The sequence below is a fragment of the Mesoplodon densirostris genome, chromosome 1 (assembly GCF_025265405.1).
Source record: "Mesoplodon densirostris isolate mMesDen1 chromosome 1, mMesDen1 primary haplotype, whole genome shotgun sequence".
NCBI classification, from domain to species: domain Eukaryota; kingdom Metazoa; phylum Chordata; class Mammalia; order Artiodactyla; family Ziphiidae; genus Mesoplodon; species Mesoplodon densirostris.
Genome location: NC_082661.1, coordinates 32,251,724 through 32,269,209, shown reverse-complemented (window position 1 = coordinate 32,269,209; position 17,486 = coordinate 32,251,724). Strand labels below are relative to the sequence as shown.

General features: G+C 34.5%; 1 protein-coding gene across 9 annotated transcripts in view; it reads left to right on the top strand.

Moving 5' to 3' along the window:
* Window positions 1–17,486, top strand: part of LCOR (ligand dependent nuclear receptor corepressor) — a 133,815-nt gene that overhangs the window by 69,099 nt on the left and 47,230 nt on the right. For 8 of the 9 annotated variants that reach the window (XM_060101506.1, XM_060101517.1, XM_060101535.1 and 5 more), the window contains one exon: window positions 15,624–15,756. The exons of the other annotated variant lie outside the window; for it this stretch is intronic. In XM_060101506.1, coding sequence (XP_059957489.1) covers window positions 15,624–15,756 — 133 coding nt within the window. The remainder of the gene's footprint in view (window positions 1–15,623; window positions 15,757–17,486) is intronic. 9 annotated transcript variants of the gene reach the window in all.

Sequence of the window (17,486 nt, the reverse complement as noted above, 5' to 3'; positions counted from 1 at the left end):
CAAGTTCTGTTGTTGTTGAGTTGTAGGAGTTTGTGAATATTCAGCCCCTATCAAATATATGATTTGCAAATATTTTCTCCCAGTTTGTAGGTTGCCTTTTCACTCTTGATTATGTCATTTGATAAACAGAAGTTTTTAAAATTTTGATGTAAACCAGTTCATCTATTTTTACTTTTGCTGCCTGTTTTTTTGGTGTTATATCCAGAAAATCATTGCCAAATCCAATGTTATAAAGCTTTTCCCACTATGTTTTCTTCAAAGTGTTTTATAGTTTTAGGTCTTTATCCATTTTGAGTTTATTTTTGTATGTGTTATAAGGTAAGGATCCAACTTTATGCTTTTTACATATGGTTATCCAGTTTTCCCAACACCATTGGTCTTTTCCCCCATTGAATGGTCTTGGCACCCTTGTCAAAAATCATTTGGCCATATATGTGAGGGTTTATTTCTGGACTCTCTATTCTATTCCATTATTCTATGTGTCTGTCTTTATGTCAGTACCATATTGGTTTTTTAAAATTTATCTTTAATTGACATAACTGGTTTATAACATTATATGTTTTATGTGTGCACATTATATTTCTACTTATATATACACAGTACAGCATGCTCACCACCAAAAATCACCATACAGTTGATACCCTTTATCCCCCCCGCACCGTTCTTAGTAGCTATGTGTTTGGTTTGGTTTGTTCATTATTTTGTTCTTTTGGTTTTGTTTGTTATATTCCACACATGAGTAAAATCACATGGTATTTTTCTTTCTCCATCTGACTTATTTTACTTAGCTTAATACCCTCAAGTCTTATCCATGTTGTCACAAATGGCAAGATTTCATCTTTTTATGGCTGAATAATATTCCATTATATATATATACCACATCTTCTTTATCCATTCATTGATGTGGAGAAAAGGGAACCCTTATACACAGTTGGTGGGAATGTAAATTGGTACAGCCACTATGGAAAACAGTGTGGAGATTCCTCAAAAAAATTAAGAACAGAACTACCATATGATCCAGCTGTCCCACTTTGGGTATTTATCCAAAGATTACAAAAACTAATTGGAAAAGATATATGCACCCCATGTTCATTGCAACAGTATTTACAATTGCCAAGATACGGAAACAACCAAAGTACCATATTGTTTTGATTACTGTAGCTCTGTAATAAGTTTTAAAATTAGAAAGTGTGGTACCTCCAACTTCTTTCTCTTTTTCAAAGTTGTTTGGCTATTTGGAGTCCCTTGAGATTCCATATGAATATTAGAATGGATTTTTGTATTTCTGCAAAAAACACCATTGGGATTTTGATGGGGGATACATTAAATGTGTAAATGATTTGGGGCAGTATTGACATCTTAACAATATTAAATCTTTGCCCTTTTATTTCTTAGATTTATTTTTTCTTTTAAAAGATTTCTTCAATTCCTTATTTCTGAATTTAAAATGAACAGCTGTATACTTCACACTTATTTTGTCAAAAGGCACCAGCCACTGTGGTTGAAATAAAGGTACTATGAATAATTAAAAGTTTTAGCCACAGATGCTATTTTCAAGAAACCTGTAGTCTAGTGGAGGAGGTAAGAAATATTTATATATAAATAAATACAATACAGGTTATATAAAAGTAGTTCTGTGAGAGTAGCATATATAAAGTGCTATAGGAGTTTAGAAAAAGTCAGGATTACCCTCAGCTAGGCTTTGTAATACTGTTACCTCCAATGTGAAGTTGGATATCCTTGTGTTTATAGTGATCTTGGGCACCTAAGGAAACCCACAGTCATTACTGAGAGCAGATTAGAAATTCAGGAAGTCTTCTGATTGAAATTGGGTTGTGGATGATAATTGGAATAGTATAAACTTTTAATTTCCAACTAGTGGAAGGATATAAGAAACACTTGTTATTGACTGGGGCGGCTTGCATTTGTCTTTTAATGTTTTAAAAACTATACATGTGTAATGGAAGGAAAACTATAATAGCAAGTGCTGCTTATAGATACTGGTAAATTAAGTATAATGGTAATAATAATCATTTGGTACTTGCACTTTAGGCTTAATTTCCAAGCACAGTAATAACAGTTAGATATACTGGTAAGAGTCATTCGTGGTAAGTTTGTTGTACATTTTTAATACTTTATTTAACTCTTGATATATATTCAGGCTTCAGACTTTGTTGTTTTCCTATTCTTTAACCTGTTGGTCTGCTTAACAAAATTGAAGGTAACATTGACATACAGTAAACATTGTATTAAGCACAACAATTCATACTTGGTTAATGTAAAAAGTAATAACTTACACGAAGTAAGAAGGTTTCTTTTTAGGTAACTGACCTTAAAGAGTATAAGCATTTAACATGGTGAAACCATTTTCCCTAAGACTTGCTGGCATTTAAAATAATAAGACATAGGAGAGTGGTATTTAAATCAATGAGTTGCATCTTGTCAGCTCTTTTTAGCTCATTGCTTGAAATGTCAGTAAGCCATGGGTAGCGGACATGACTATAGCTATAGGCCCATGTTCTACTCACATAGGCCTTTCTAACATAATTATTACAAAACCTGCATGCATACATATGCTTCTAATTCACAGATTTTCTATACTATATGGTGTGAATTTTTAAAAAATACCATTTAAATTTGGAGAATCCCAGTACAGCATGGGAATGGTCTTGAATTCAGACAGGAACAGCTCTAAAATGTCACCCCTTCAGTTTTGTATCACACTTCTTAAATATAGGCCATCTTACCTTTCCCAAGTGAAACTTATTTTTTCTTTTATTTCCTTTCCTGACGTGTTATCTCTTAAAAAGAAAATCTGCAGCTATGTAAGTGACCTTCCCCATTCTTATCCCCCCCAACCCAAACTCAAAGGTGATAAACTAGAGTTACAAAAGAAACTTTAAGAAATGTTAATCTTTATTTTTTGTTTAAAGTTTAACTTTATTAACTGTTTATTGCCCTGAGAACTAACTACCATGCTGATATAATTTTGTTGCTTCATTTATTCAGTAATGTCCTTGCTATTTTCAGGGATCAGTAGAGAGAGCTACTTTTGTATAGTTCTTAGAGAAAATTAATAATTCTATCAGGGGTCAGAAAGCTGTGACCTGTTTCCAAATCCAGCCCACAGTCTGTTTTTGTAATGCCTGCAAGCTTGAAGAGGTGGTTTTGGAGGGGGAAAAAAGAGATGTTACTGTATGTGGCCTGCAAAGCCTAAAATATTTACTATCTGGCCCTTGACAGAAAATGTTTTATTCTGTCTTGAATATCTTCATCAGGTTGTTGAGATTAAGGGAATGCTGAAGGTTATTAACTTTCATATCCTACTTACTATTCTCTTTGTTATTCTTCCTCTAACTGTGTATCAGAGCAACAACACAAGGAAATATAATTTAATGGCAGAACAGGTAGGATTATAGAGAAGAGGGTGGGAGAGGAACAAGGGAGATTTGGCTTGTAGAAGAAAAGTAAGATTCAGCATTTGTCCACCCTACTTTTTTAAACTTATAACTTTCAAATAATTTCACATTTATAAAAAAGTTAAAAGAATAGCACGGACATTTTCATGTGCCAGTCACCATTTAACATTTTGCCACATTTGCCTTATTAACTCATTCTCATTCTTTCTCTGTCATAGATACTACATGTAACACACACATTTTCCTGAACCACATGAGAATAAGTGATGGACATCATACCCCTCATACCTCTTTACTCCTAAATAGTTTCATGTTTATTTCTGTTTCCTAAGAATAAGGATATCCACTTACTTAACTACACAGTACAGTTACCAAAAATCAGGAAAGTTACTTTGATATATATCTATCTAATCTATGAATCTCGTTTAAATTTTACCAGTTGTCCCAATGACTTTAATAGTTTTTTACCCACTCCTTTAATCCAAAAATCCTATTTAAGATCACTCATTGAATTTGATTTTCACTACTCTTTAGGCTCCTTTGAGCTAGAATGGTTCCTCAGCCTTTTATTTCTTAGTGACATTTACATATTTGAAGAGTGCACGTCATTCATTTTGTAGAATGTCTCTCAGTTTAGGTTTTCAGATTGTTTCTTCATGATTAAATTCAGGTCATGATCTTTTAGCAGGAATATTAAGTGATGTATTCTTGTCAGTTTAGTAGGTGATGTTAACCTTGGCAAGGTTGATGTCCACTGGGTTTGTCCACTGAAATGTTACTATTTTTCCCCTTGTGATTAATAAGTAATTTGTACACAGATAAGTTGAGGCAATGTATTTTTTTCCTCATCAAACTTTCATCATTTCAGTTTTAGTATTGATGGTAGTTTCTTGCTGGAATAAGTTATTTTTCCAATTATTTGAAAATAGTGACCTTTCTAACTCCGTTATTTCTTTCACATTGTTTAGTTGGCTTTACACTGTGAGGAAGAGCTTTCTCTTTCCCTCTGTTTGTTTGGAGTCAAGATTCTTATTCTATTCAATAGGTTATCATCTAGTGTCCGAGATCTGATTAGTGGGAACCCCTTCAAGTTAACCTATGTCATTTTTGAAATGTCCCCATCATTTTTTGAACCCTGTCTTACTTTCTGGTACAGGATATTTTGGGTTCATTTTGGGTCTTTTCTGTGTTCCAGTACTGGATTCCACTTTCGTAGGGGGAATCTGGTTCCTTTGGTGAGGAACTGTTAACGTATACACCTACTTTTTTGTCCAACCTACATACAGCTTCATTAACAAAGACCAGATGTTGGGCAATAATCAGCCTCCTTATCTTCATTTATATCTAAGGATAAAGCAAAAAAATATCAAAATGCCAGCAATTCATGGCCACTGACATATCTATTCAGAATACTATGCAAAGAAGTGGATGGCAAGTAAAAGATACTGTTTTTTAACCTAAAAGTATGCTTGCTTGAGGAGAAAGATATTCACATGAGTTTTTGAAAATGTGTCACATTTCTTTGTGACTCTGAAAATGTAAGTAAAAATCATTTCTTTGATTTCAGGTGGTTAGTTCAGGAGTCACAATTCAGTGATACATTCAGTATCTAGCATCTTTAATACCCTAAACCTATTTTTAATGATTTTTATTGAGGCAATATTTATACACAATAAAATAAATCCATTTTAGAGTACAGATTAATGGATTTGGGTAATTGTATACAGTTGATAACTGCAAGCACAGTCAAGGTACAGGACAGTTTCCTCACCTTGAAACGTTTTCTCATGCCCCTTTGTAGTCAATCCATTTATTGGACCTACAGACCCAGGCAATCACTGTAGTTTTTTTTTCCTAGAATTTTCTATAATAGGAATTATAGATATGTAGTCTTTTGTTTTTGACTTCTTTCACTTAGCATAATTTTTAAATATTCATTCCTGATTTTGTATATGATGTTTTGTTCCTTTTTGTTGCTGAGTAGGTCTCTGTAGCATGGATATGCCACTATTTGTTTATCCATTCATTTTTTTAATAGACTTTGAATTGTTTCCAGATGTTGACTATTAGGCTTATTCACATAGTCTTTGGGCATGTATTTTCATTTCTCTGGGATAAATACCTAGAATTGGAATTGCTAGGTAGTATTGTAATTGCATATTTAACCCTATGAAATACTATCATACGTTTCACCAAAGTGACTGAAACCTTTTGCATTTCTATCAGCAATGTATTGGGAGTTCCAACATTCCACATTTTGACAACATTTGATATTGTTGGTCTTTTAAACTTCAGCCATTCTGGTTGGTCTGTAGTAGTATCTCATTGTGATATTTTCATTTCCCTGATGACTAGTGATGTTGAGCATCTTTCTCTATACATACCCATGTAAAACACTGTATAAATCTTTAGCTGTTTTAAAAAAAACATATTCTATCTAAAACCCCTTGTCAGTTTTTTCTCTTAAAATTCATGTTTTTTTGTCCTGTTGAAGAAATCTTTGCCTAATCCAATATCAAACACAGGAAAATTTCATATTTTCTTCTAGAAGTTTAGTAATGTTAACTCTTACATTTTGATTTATGATCCATTTCTAGTTAATTTTTGTATATGGTGTGTGAGTTAAGTGTTGAGGCTTATTATATTCTGTAAGATAATCCAGTTCTAGCACCATTTGTTGAAAAGAGCTCCTCTCCCCCTCCGAATTGAATTACTTTGGCATCTTTAAGTCAGTTGATCATATACAGGTGTATTTGATATGTAGGTGTATTTCTGAACTCTGTCCTGTGCCATTAAACTGTATGTCTATCCTTACATCAATACCACAGTGTCTTGATTGCTATATCTTTATATCTTGAAATCAAGTAGTATGAATCCCCTAACTTTGCTTTCTTTTTCAAACTTGCTTTGCTAATCTAGATCCTTGACCTTTTATATAAATTTTAAAATTAGCTTATTCTTTTTTTTAAAAAGCCCTTTAGAATTTTGATTAGGATTGCACTGAATCTATAGATCAGTTTGGAGAGAATTGTCACATTAACAATATTGAGCCTTCCAGTTTATGATCATGGTTTATCTCCTCTTTATTCACATCATCTCTAATTTCTCTTAGCTTTGTAGTGTCATTTCCCTTCAGCCTGAAGAATTTTCTTCAGCATTTCTAGTAGTACAGAGAGATAGTACTTTAAGTTGTTGAGAAAAGTTGTAAACTTATTTGGAAACATCTTTTGGATGTTTGTTTCTTTGCCATTCCCAAAAAAGTAGTAAAAGATAAAAGAATATATTATATGGATTATGTAGTTTGATATAACCAAAAGCTTAATAAAGAATTGGAGGTTGGGCTTCCCTGGTGGCGCAGTGGTTGAGAGTCCGCCTGCTGATGCAGGGGACACGGGTTTGTGCCCCGGTCTGGGAAGATCCCACATGCCGCGGAGCGGCTGGGCCCGTGAGCCATGGCCACTGAGCCTGTGTGTCCAGAGCCTGTGCTCCACAACGGGAGAGGCCACAACAGTGAGAGGCCCGCACACCGAAAAAAAAAAAAAAAGAATTGGAGGTCTTTTCTGGTTGAAGAAGATCTCAGCCCATTCAGTATATCTTTTTTTCTGCTTTGGGTGATGAGTCATTAGACCACAAAGTGTTGACGGCTTGCTGCAGCTCCCTTTTCCTCTACCTCTCCCTACCACTCTCACAGCTCCCTTAAAAGGATGTTGGAAAATTGACATAAACTGGTGAGGCTACCAGAGAACATAGCAACTGGAGACAGATGGCCTACACTTTCCCCTGAAAGCCATGTACAGAATTAAGTTTTAAGTTTTACACGCACATATGCACACATTCTTCATTTTGCCAGCGCTAGCAGTTAGAAAATAAACATTCTTTTCATGACAGTAAAAATGTAAAATAATAAATATGTGGGAACTATATGAATAAACAACAGAATTTTGAGATTCATTAAATTTTAAGATAAATGTAAAGCAGTTCCTAAAAGAGAAGACTGAATATGTTACTTCTTCCTGAATTACTTTCTAAATATAATCCTATTCAGATCAAAACACGTCTTCTTTGGAGAGCTGGTGGTGGTGGGAACAGAATTGACTGAGTGATTTTAAATGCAGTCTGAAAGAATAAAGCTAGAATAACCAGGACATTTTAGAAAATATAAATAACAAGTGGGGTTTGCCTTCCCAAATACAAAGACTTTTTATAAATATGTAATAATTTTTAAAGTATGATACCGATGATGCTTTTTTCAGTTCCTTATTAAGGAGAGAGCATTTAAAAAACATAATGACTACTCCCTACCCGAGAGCTACAGAATCAAAAGCTCTGGGAGTATGTTCTAGGCATGTATGCTTTTAAGAAGCCCACAGTAGATTCTGATATGACAGAGTGACCTCTGGCTATGAACCAACTAGTCTAGGTAGACCAATTCCTGAATCGTGAAGGAAGCAACTCGTAGGTGATATAAATTCCAGTTCTGATCGATCTCAAGCTTTATTCCTATTTAGTTCTGGGCCAAGAACTTGTTTAATAAATAGGGATAATAAATGCAAAGAACAGTGGTTTTTTATTTACAGAAGAGTATGTCACATCATTTTGTTGTTTTTTGCCACACCATACATAATGATTCCTTTTAGAATTCATGTATGAGGGAGGGGAAATGACATGAATTGTTTTAACTTCCTATCTCCTGACTACTGTATTAGCTTTTTTAGCTCTGTGTCATAGGAACTTTTTTGTTCTTGTTGATTATTTTTGGTGTACTTAAGTACAGTGAGGGAGGATGAGCTGCATTTTGTTTATGTACCATTGCTATAAATTTTTAACTTGGTGGCCAGATGCACTTGAAAAGAGTATATGATTCTGTGGTATATTTTTCATCTTTGGTTATTATTTGGTTAGGATTATTTTAATCAAAACAACTATTTAACTGGTGAAATTATTTTAAAATAATTATTTAAACTCGGGGAATATCTTAAGGGCATACAGTAAATGGAGAATCATTTGTTCAAAAAAAAAAAAGTCTAGTAAATCTCAGTAAGAACAAGAGTCAGTGACATTTGAGCCATGACCCACTCCCACCTACTTCCCTGAGCTCAGTTTGAGGGACGTTCCACTCTGAACAGGAGGAGCAGACTGTGGGCCTCTTTTATACATTCTAGATTCTTGTTGCAGAAGCCTTCATGCAGGCAGGCGAGGTCAAAAGGCCTGTAGGGCCCCCTTCCCTGACTCAGCCTTTACTGTGAGTGGAAGTCTACTCTAGGCACAGCAGGCTGAGAATAGTAGGCCCCAGTTGCTGGGCCAGGCCTCATTCATAACACAGAGGTTCCATCCAGGAGGGGCAAGTCATCTGGCACCCCCACTCATAGAGCACAAATGTCACTCTGAGAGAATTGGGTCACTGTCGCAGCCCCCAGTTCCTGTGCAGAGTGGCACAAAGGTTCTTCCTAAGGGAGAGGCAGGCCTTAAAAACAGATAACTCTGTAGCTCTCCCAAGGAGACTGACTTTATTTGGAGCAGAGCTTGTGAAAAGATGTTGAAAATTATGAAGATCTTTGTGGTGAACAGTTAAAAGGAGGCTGGTAGCTCCATGATACTAATAGAAACAAGTGAAATAGTGGACAAGTTAGAAGTTTAAAAGAGAGAACCAGGAAAAAAGAGGAAGTGCCCTCCTGGGGTTGGAGCAAGCCTCAAATGCTGGCAACACCCTGCCCCTGCAATGAGGCTCCACTTTTATTGGATCAGACTGAATGCAATTTATGCCCCAGGGTGTGGCAAAAACAGTAGAACAGTTAGTAGAGACTGACAGCTGAGTTTGTGACACCGCTATAGGCAGATCAACCAGAAGCTTATGAAGGAGAGACCCAAGAAAAAAAACTGCCAAAGAGCTAAATTCATAGTTATTCCTGGTGGACAGAGAGACTGTGCATGCTCAAGATAGCATCCTCTGAGAAGTGCAATCAGAGGCTGCACACTGCTGGAGAACTAGAGATAAAGAGGGACATTTTCTAATGAGAAAAGGGTCAGTCTATAACTATAAATGTATTGTCTTCTAACAACAGAGCCCCAAAATGCATGAAGCAAAATGCTACAGAATTGAAGGGGGAAATAGACAATTCAACAATAATAGTTGGACACATCAATAGCCCACTTTCAGTAATGGATAGAGCATCTGGGCAGAAGATCAACAAAGATGGAAGACTTGAACAACACTATGAATCAGCTAAACTTAACAGACATCTATAGAACGCTCCACCCAACAAGAGCAAAATATTCATTCTTCTCAAGTGCACATGAAACACTTTCCAGGAGAGACCATATGCTGGGACATAAATAAGTTTTAAAGAATTGCAATTATACAAAGTATGTTTTCCAATCACAGTGGAATGAAATTAGAAATCAATTACAGAGGAAATGTGAGGAATTCACAGATATGTGGAAATCAAACAAAGCATTTCTAAATAACCAATAGATCAAAGAAGAAATCACAAAGGAAATTAGAAAATAGCTTGAGATGGATAAAAACAAAACCAAAACATACCAAAACTTATGAGATATAGCTAACAGTGCTTAATGGTAATTTATAGCTACAAATGCCTACATTAAATGAAAAAGATCTCAAATCAATACCCTAACTGTACACCTTGGGTCTAGAAAAAGAAGAGCAAACTAAATCATAAATAAACAGAAATAAAGACATAAGTAGAGCAGAAATAAATGAAGTAGTAAAATAAAGAATATCATCAAACCAAAAGTTGGTTCTATGAAAAGATCAATAACATTGATAAATCTTTAGTGCTGAGCAAGATAAAAAGAGAAAAGATTCAAATTACTAAATTACAAGCAGTATAGGAGAGACCACTACTAACCTTACAACAATAGAAAGGATTATAAGGGGAATACTGTTGATAATATGTATGCCAAAATATTAGATAATTTAGATGAAATCAGTGTAAATGCCTAGAAAGACACAAACTACCAAAACTGACTTGAGGAGAAATAGAAAATCTGATCAGACATATGTTGCAGGTTGAATTGTGTCCCCCCAAAAAGATAATGTTGAAGTTCTAACCCCTGGTATCTGTGAACATGGCCTTACTTGGAAATGGGGTCTTTGCAGATGTAATGAAGTCAAGATGGAGTTATACTGGATTCAGGTGGGCCCTAAATCCAATAACTGGTATCCTTATAAAGTGAGAGAGTTGGAAACACAGACACACACACAGAGAAGAAGGGCATGTAAAGATGGAGGAAAAAATTGGAGTTATGCTGTCACAAGCCAGGAAACACCAAGGACTGCTGGCAACCAGCAGAAGCTAGGAAGAGGCAAGGAAGGACTCTTTCCTAGAGCCTTCAGAAGGAGCCTAGACTTCTAGACTTCAGAGCTTTGAGAGAGTATAGTTTGTGATAATATAGTAGCCCTAGGAAATTAATATGACCTAGAACAAGTAGAGATTGAATTAGCCATTTTTAAACTTTCAAAAAAGAAAAGCCTATGGCTAGATGTCTTCACTGGTGATTTCTACCAGATATTTTTAAAAGAATTAATACCAATTCTTCACAAACTTGTCTAAGATAAAGAAGGAAGATTTCCTCATTCTGTGAAACCAGTATTATTTGAAAATCAAAACCGGGCAAAGACACAAAAAAACAGAACTACAGACCAATATCACTAGTCCATAAAACTACACACCAGTATCACCACCAAAAATCCTTAACACAATATTAGCAAACCAAATCCAGCAACATATAAAAGCTATTATACACCATTATTAAGTGAGATTTATCTCAGGAATGCAAGGTTGGTTCAACACCCCAAAATCAATTAATGTAATACAATGTATTAATAGAATAAGTGGCAGGAATCACATGATCATCTCAATATATGCCTCCCCAAAAAGCACTTGGCCAAATCCAGCACCTTTTCATCATGAAAACGCCCAACAAACTAGAATAGCAGGGAACTTCCTCTACCTGACCTATGAAAATACACAGCTAACATCGTACTTAATAATAAAAGACTGAACAGTTTCTCCCTAAAATCAGGAACAGGACAAGGACGTCTACTCTCATCATTTCTCTGTTGAGCGTTTTACAAGAGGTTCTATCTTTGGAAGTTAAGCAATAAAAAGAAACCGAAGTTATCCAGATTGTAAAAGAAATAGTAAAAATATCTGTATTTGCAGATGACATGATACTGTATATAGAAAATCCTAAGGAATCTACAAGACACTATTAGATTAATAAGCAAGTTCGGTAGAGTAGCAGAATACAGGACTTTAAAAAAACAGTTGTATTTCTAGACATTAGCAGTGAATAATCTAAACAAGAAATTAAGAAAATTCCATTTACAATAGCTTTAAAAAATAAAATATTAGGAATAAATGTAACAAAAAGTGGAAGACTCATATACTGTAAATGACAAAACACTGTTGAAAGAAATTAAAGAAGATCTAAGTTAATGGAAAGACATCCCGTGTTCATGGATTGGAAGTTTCAATGTTATGAAGAGGGCATTTTCTCCCAGATGATCTGTGCATTCCCTGTCAAGACACTAGCCAGTTTCTTTGCAGAAATTGACAAGTTGATCCTAAAATTCATATGAAAATTCAGGAGACCCTGAATAGCCAAAACAATCTTATAAAAGAATACATTGGCAGGACTCACACTTCCCAATTTCAAAACTTACTACAAAACTATAATGATCAACATAGTGTGTTACTGGCATAAGGACAGATGTATTGAGATCAATGGTATAGAATTGAGATCCAGAAGTAAAATTTATGGCCAGTGATTTTTCACAAAGGAAGTTGGACCCCTTCTTATACCGTACAGAAAAATTTAGTTGAAATGGATTATAGATCCAAAAGTAAGTCCTAAAACGATAAAATTTTTAGAAGAAAACATAGGAGTAAATCTTCACGACCATGGGTTAATCACTAGTTTTTTAGATACAATACCAAAAGCACAAATAACAAAAAATAGACAAATTGGAATTCATTAAAATTAAAACCTTTTTTGTACTTCTAAACAGTAGCATCAATGAAGTGTTAAGAAAGCTTATGGACGGGAGAAAATATTTGCAAATTATATGTCTGATAATGGACTTGTATCCAGAATATATCAAGAATTCTTACAGCTCAACAATAAAAAGATAAATAGCCCAATTAAAAACTGGGCAGGGCTTCCCTGGTGGCGCAGTGGTTGAGAATCTGCCTGCTAGTGCAGGGGACATGGGTTCGAGCCCTGGTCTGGAAGGATCCCACATGCCATGGAGCAACTAGGCCCATGAGCCACAACTACTGAGCCTGTGCGTCTGGAGCCTGTGCTCCGCAACAAGAGAGGCCGCGATGTGAGAGGCCCGCGCACCGTGATGAAGAGTGGCCCCCACTTGCCACAACTAGAGAAAGCCCTCGCAAAGAAATGAAGATGCAACACAGCAAAAATAAATAAATTAATTAATAAACTCCTACCCCCAACATCTTCTAAAAAAAAAAAAAAAACTGGGCAAACTGTATGAGTATACATTTCTCTGAAGGAGATATTTGGCCAATAGCCCACAAAAAGATACTTAACATCAGTAGTCATTAGGGAAATACAAATCTAAATCATGAGATACCACTTCTTGTATATTAGGATGGTGTAATCAAAAAAATAACATGTTCATGAGTATGTAGAGAAATTGGAACCCTCATTGCTGTTGGGAATATAAAGTGATGCAGCTACTTTGGAACATAGTTTGACACTTCCTCAAAATGGTAACACAGTTAGCATATGATCCAGAAATTCCACTCCTAAGTATATATCCAAGAGAAATGAAAATATATATCCACAGAAAAACTTGTACACAGATATTAAAAGCAGCACTATTCATATCACAGTAGACAAAAAGTAGGAACAACCCAAAAAAGTTCATCAACTGATGAATGGATAAAATATTGTATATCCTTAGAACGGAATGTTATTTGGCAGTAAAAAGGAAGTAAATACTGATATATGCTACAGCTTGGATGAACCTTGCAAGTATTGTTCTAGGAAAAAGAACTCAGTCACCAAAAAACCAAGTATTGTATAATTCCATTTATGTGAAATTTCCGGAATTAGTTAAGTCTTATAGAGACAGAAAATAATACAGTGGTTGACCAAGGTTGGGAGAATGGGGAGTGACTGTTATTGGGTGCAGGGTTCCCTTTTGGGATACAAAAATGTTCTAAAGTTAGATTATGGTGATGGTTCCACACTTACGTGAATATACTAAAAAAGCATTGACTTTACTTTAAATGGGTGAATTGTATGGTGTGTGTATCATATCTCAGTAAAACTGTTTAAAAACAAAATGAATAGATGTGACTGTAATTATTAGGAACCAACTAAAAGTAAGCTGTATATTTCAGAGTACAAGTTGATAAATTGGTGTTTGGTTCAATAAAGAATATGTAGCAACTGCCTTATTGAATGCTAGGTTAGTTGCCTTGTGTTGATTTAGGTTTAGAAAGTAGCCTGAATGCTACATTAAACATAGTTTAAGTATAGATACTCTGTTCAAAGTCTGACTACACTGACTGAATATAGGGCTAAGGACTTAAGTATAGTTGTGCCGTGTAATGTCTGATTTTTGAAAATCAATAAACAATGAAATGGCATTAAAGTATAATGTAAATGAGGATTTTATCAAACTCTCTAATACCTGTTCCTGATACATTTTAAATGTTAAATCTGTATCAAAATTAGATTATTTTTGTGATTCTTTTTTAAAAGTTACTTTCTTAATAATTTCTTTAATCCATAGAAGAGAATGTTGGCAAATATAACTATAATAGAGGTTTTTGTAATGATTCATAACATTTAAAATATTTTGTTTAAAAATTTTTAAGCTAATTATATGGCAAACTTAATGTGTCTTACATGGAAATGTTAAGGGATTGTTGTTTTAATTTGAGTGTGCGAGAGTTCTTCATAGTGAACTATTTACAATATATAATTGATGCTGAATGTGTCTTTGCAAAATACATATTTTAGTTGCACTGTTGACACAGTCCGGTGATGGGGAAATCATAGAAAACCAATTGCAGATATCATTGGGTATATTTAAAATTTTTGAGGAAATCATTTGTGGATTGTAACATGCCTTTGGTATCTTGTTTACTTCCTTTTCATTGTGCCAAGGTATGTCCCATTTTCTTATTTAGAGCACTTTTAAGTTTTTCATGGTATAAGTAAATGCATGTGTTGATACATTGCAGTGAAGAAAATTATATACACTTGAACTCTTAAAAGATGTACTTTTTCTTCATACTCTTATATTCTACCATCATAGTTTCCTGTTTGTTTATTAGCTACAAGGGTGGAAGTAAGTGTAAAGCTTTGTCAGCCTAGTCCAGTGCTCCTGCAGTCTGAGAGCATATTCTGGGAGTCGTCTAGTGCAGCATTTTGAAACTTTGTGATTAGGACACACATTTTTATATTGCAAACATATATATATATATATATATATAAGTATTATATATATATATATATATATATAAGTATTATATATATATATAAAATACTGAAGTTCTTACCCTTAAGATACTGAACTGTTTAACTCTTATAATGCAGTGCACTCTATTTTTCAGTTTTTTTCTTCTAGTGCTAGTTTTGACCTATTAATTTCACAACCCACTAAAGATTCGAAAGTTACCATTTATAAAACAGTACTCTAGGGACAGAATTAGGAATGCAGGTACGTTATTTTTGAGTTTTCCCTCCTAATGGCCCTTTTAAAATGTTTGTTTTGTGTTTAGAGAAAATATACTAGGAGGGCAAACATGATTCTCAAATGAGATTTGGTGTTTAAGATATCTTTTTATCTGAGTTGGGTTGTCTATAAACTGTTGCTGTAGTGTAATAAGAACCGATGTATTTGAATGCTCAAAGAAATTTTCCCTTTAGTAATTATAGTTCAATTGGAGTTAACCTATAAATTTAAGCAAAACTCATAATCAAAAAACATGGATTAAAAACACCCAAAGCATATTTTTCTATTCATTTTGCTTTTGTACTTTTGTGGAGATAAATACTATCCGGAAGTTTTAAAATATTTTAATTGTATTAAAATGATTTGTCTTATCTGTTACTAACATTTGTCTTTGATTTTGGATCTGTGCTTTTGATATTGAATGGGGAAAGATTTTTGTGCAAATATTTCACCAAATATTTTTGCAGGGACACTTAGTCGGTCTGGATGAACCAGCTTCGGGAGCTGGGCAAGAAGCTCTGCTTAAACGAGAGCAAGCAAAAATCATTCGATTCGAGAGACAAGCAGAAGAGTTCCTCAATGCAGTCTTTTGTAGAAAAGGTTGGTTCCAGTGAAGAATGACATTTAGCATCTGCTTGTCTTATCTTAGTCTCCTTAATTTCAATGTCATTTTTAAAAAGAATTACCTTTAAAAACATTTTTCTTTATTGATAGTATACTTTATAATTCTCTATATTCCTTTGGTCAAGTTAAATTTGGAATAAGGTGAGGCAACCCCTCTCCCTCCTTCTTGCTCTGCAGTGATGGTGCCATGTAAGATTTAGTTAAAAAATTCTTAAAATTGTTATGAAAGTGTGAAAATTATAAGGTCTCAGTAGTTCTTTATTTTGTTAGACAGATTTTCTTACATAAATAGTCACTGTTGGGAGTTCCCTGGTGGCCTAGTGGTTAGGAATCCAGGCTTCCACTGCCGTGGCCCAGGTTCATTCCCTGACTGGGGAACTGAGATCCTGCAAGCCACACAGAGCAGCCAAAAACAAACAAAAAAAATTCACTGTTTTAGCCACTGATAATCATAAAGCAAACTGTAAAATTTTAGTAATTCCTCACTGAAATTTCATTTGGAGAAAAAAATATAAAACTTAATCTGAAAATTAGATTTGCAAACTTTTTTTCTCCTTGATGCAGCCTTGTTTTACTAAAAAAATTTAAATTATTAAAATTAGAGAAATTGTTTCTAAATGAATTTGTATTCCTTAGTTATGCCATCCCTCTAGTTCCAAGATGGAGGTTACTATGACAGGCTCTAAAGTTTTTTACAAACTTCTGATAATGCTGAATATCCTTATTTCATCTTCAGCAGACTCAATGATTCCACTTTCTTTAATATTTCTTCACATGTTCTAGTTTACATCTCTCATTCCTGTGGAAATTCCCTTCTTCTTTCCGAAGTTTGAGGGGTGATTTTTGCCTGTACACTAGTTAAAAGTCTGATAAGTGCAGATTCTAATGGATTGGTTACACTTGGAGACCAGCTGAGCTTTTGGTTAATGTGATCAATATTTTCAAAAGGGAGTATGAGGTGAAGTGACATATGAAATTAAGGAATGCATAAGATTTTTGTTTCCAGAGGCAATTTTTTTCTTCTTCCATCAGATCCCCAGGTAAAATTAAATCTTTTAGTACTTCTCACTTCTCTTTTAATATCCTCTAGTACTCTCTCACCTAAAGCTCCCAACCAAGGATTCCATGCTCACAATACCATTTCCATAAAGTACCCTGATTCCAAAATTATGTTCAAAATGTTAGTTTTATGAACATTTGATTATTTTATTAAAGTAACTCACATTTAATGTATAAATGACTGATCAGTTCTTTCAGTTTATTAACTAAATAAAATATTTTTCCAGCTTCTCTGCTACTCCTCTCCTTTAGGATGTTTACTGAGTCATGGGTCTAATGCTGCAGGAAAATACATTATCTGAAAAGAGGAACTCCTCTTCCTAATTTACATGGAGGAACCACTTGTCATCCACTCTTTGCTTAGGGGGAGTTAATGAGGTTAATCACAAGCAGATAGATGAAGAGAATTCTAACCTGCTTCTCTACTAGTCCCATCCCTTTGTCATGTAGGTATAACTTAGGTTAAAATTCTTGTAAATTTTCTTATTTAGAAATTTAATTTGGGGCATATACCCTTTTGGAGAGGAATTCTTACCTTGGAATCAGTCTTGAGAGATGAGAATCCTCTGAAATTGTATGTAAAGTTAAGTTTGTGTATTTGTCTGTCTACTGGCATATGATGCTCAGAGAAAGAACTATTGCTTTGC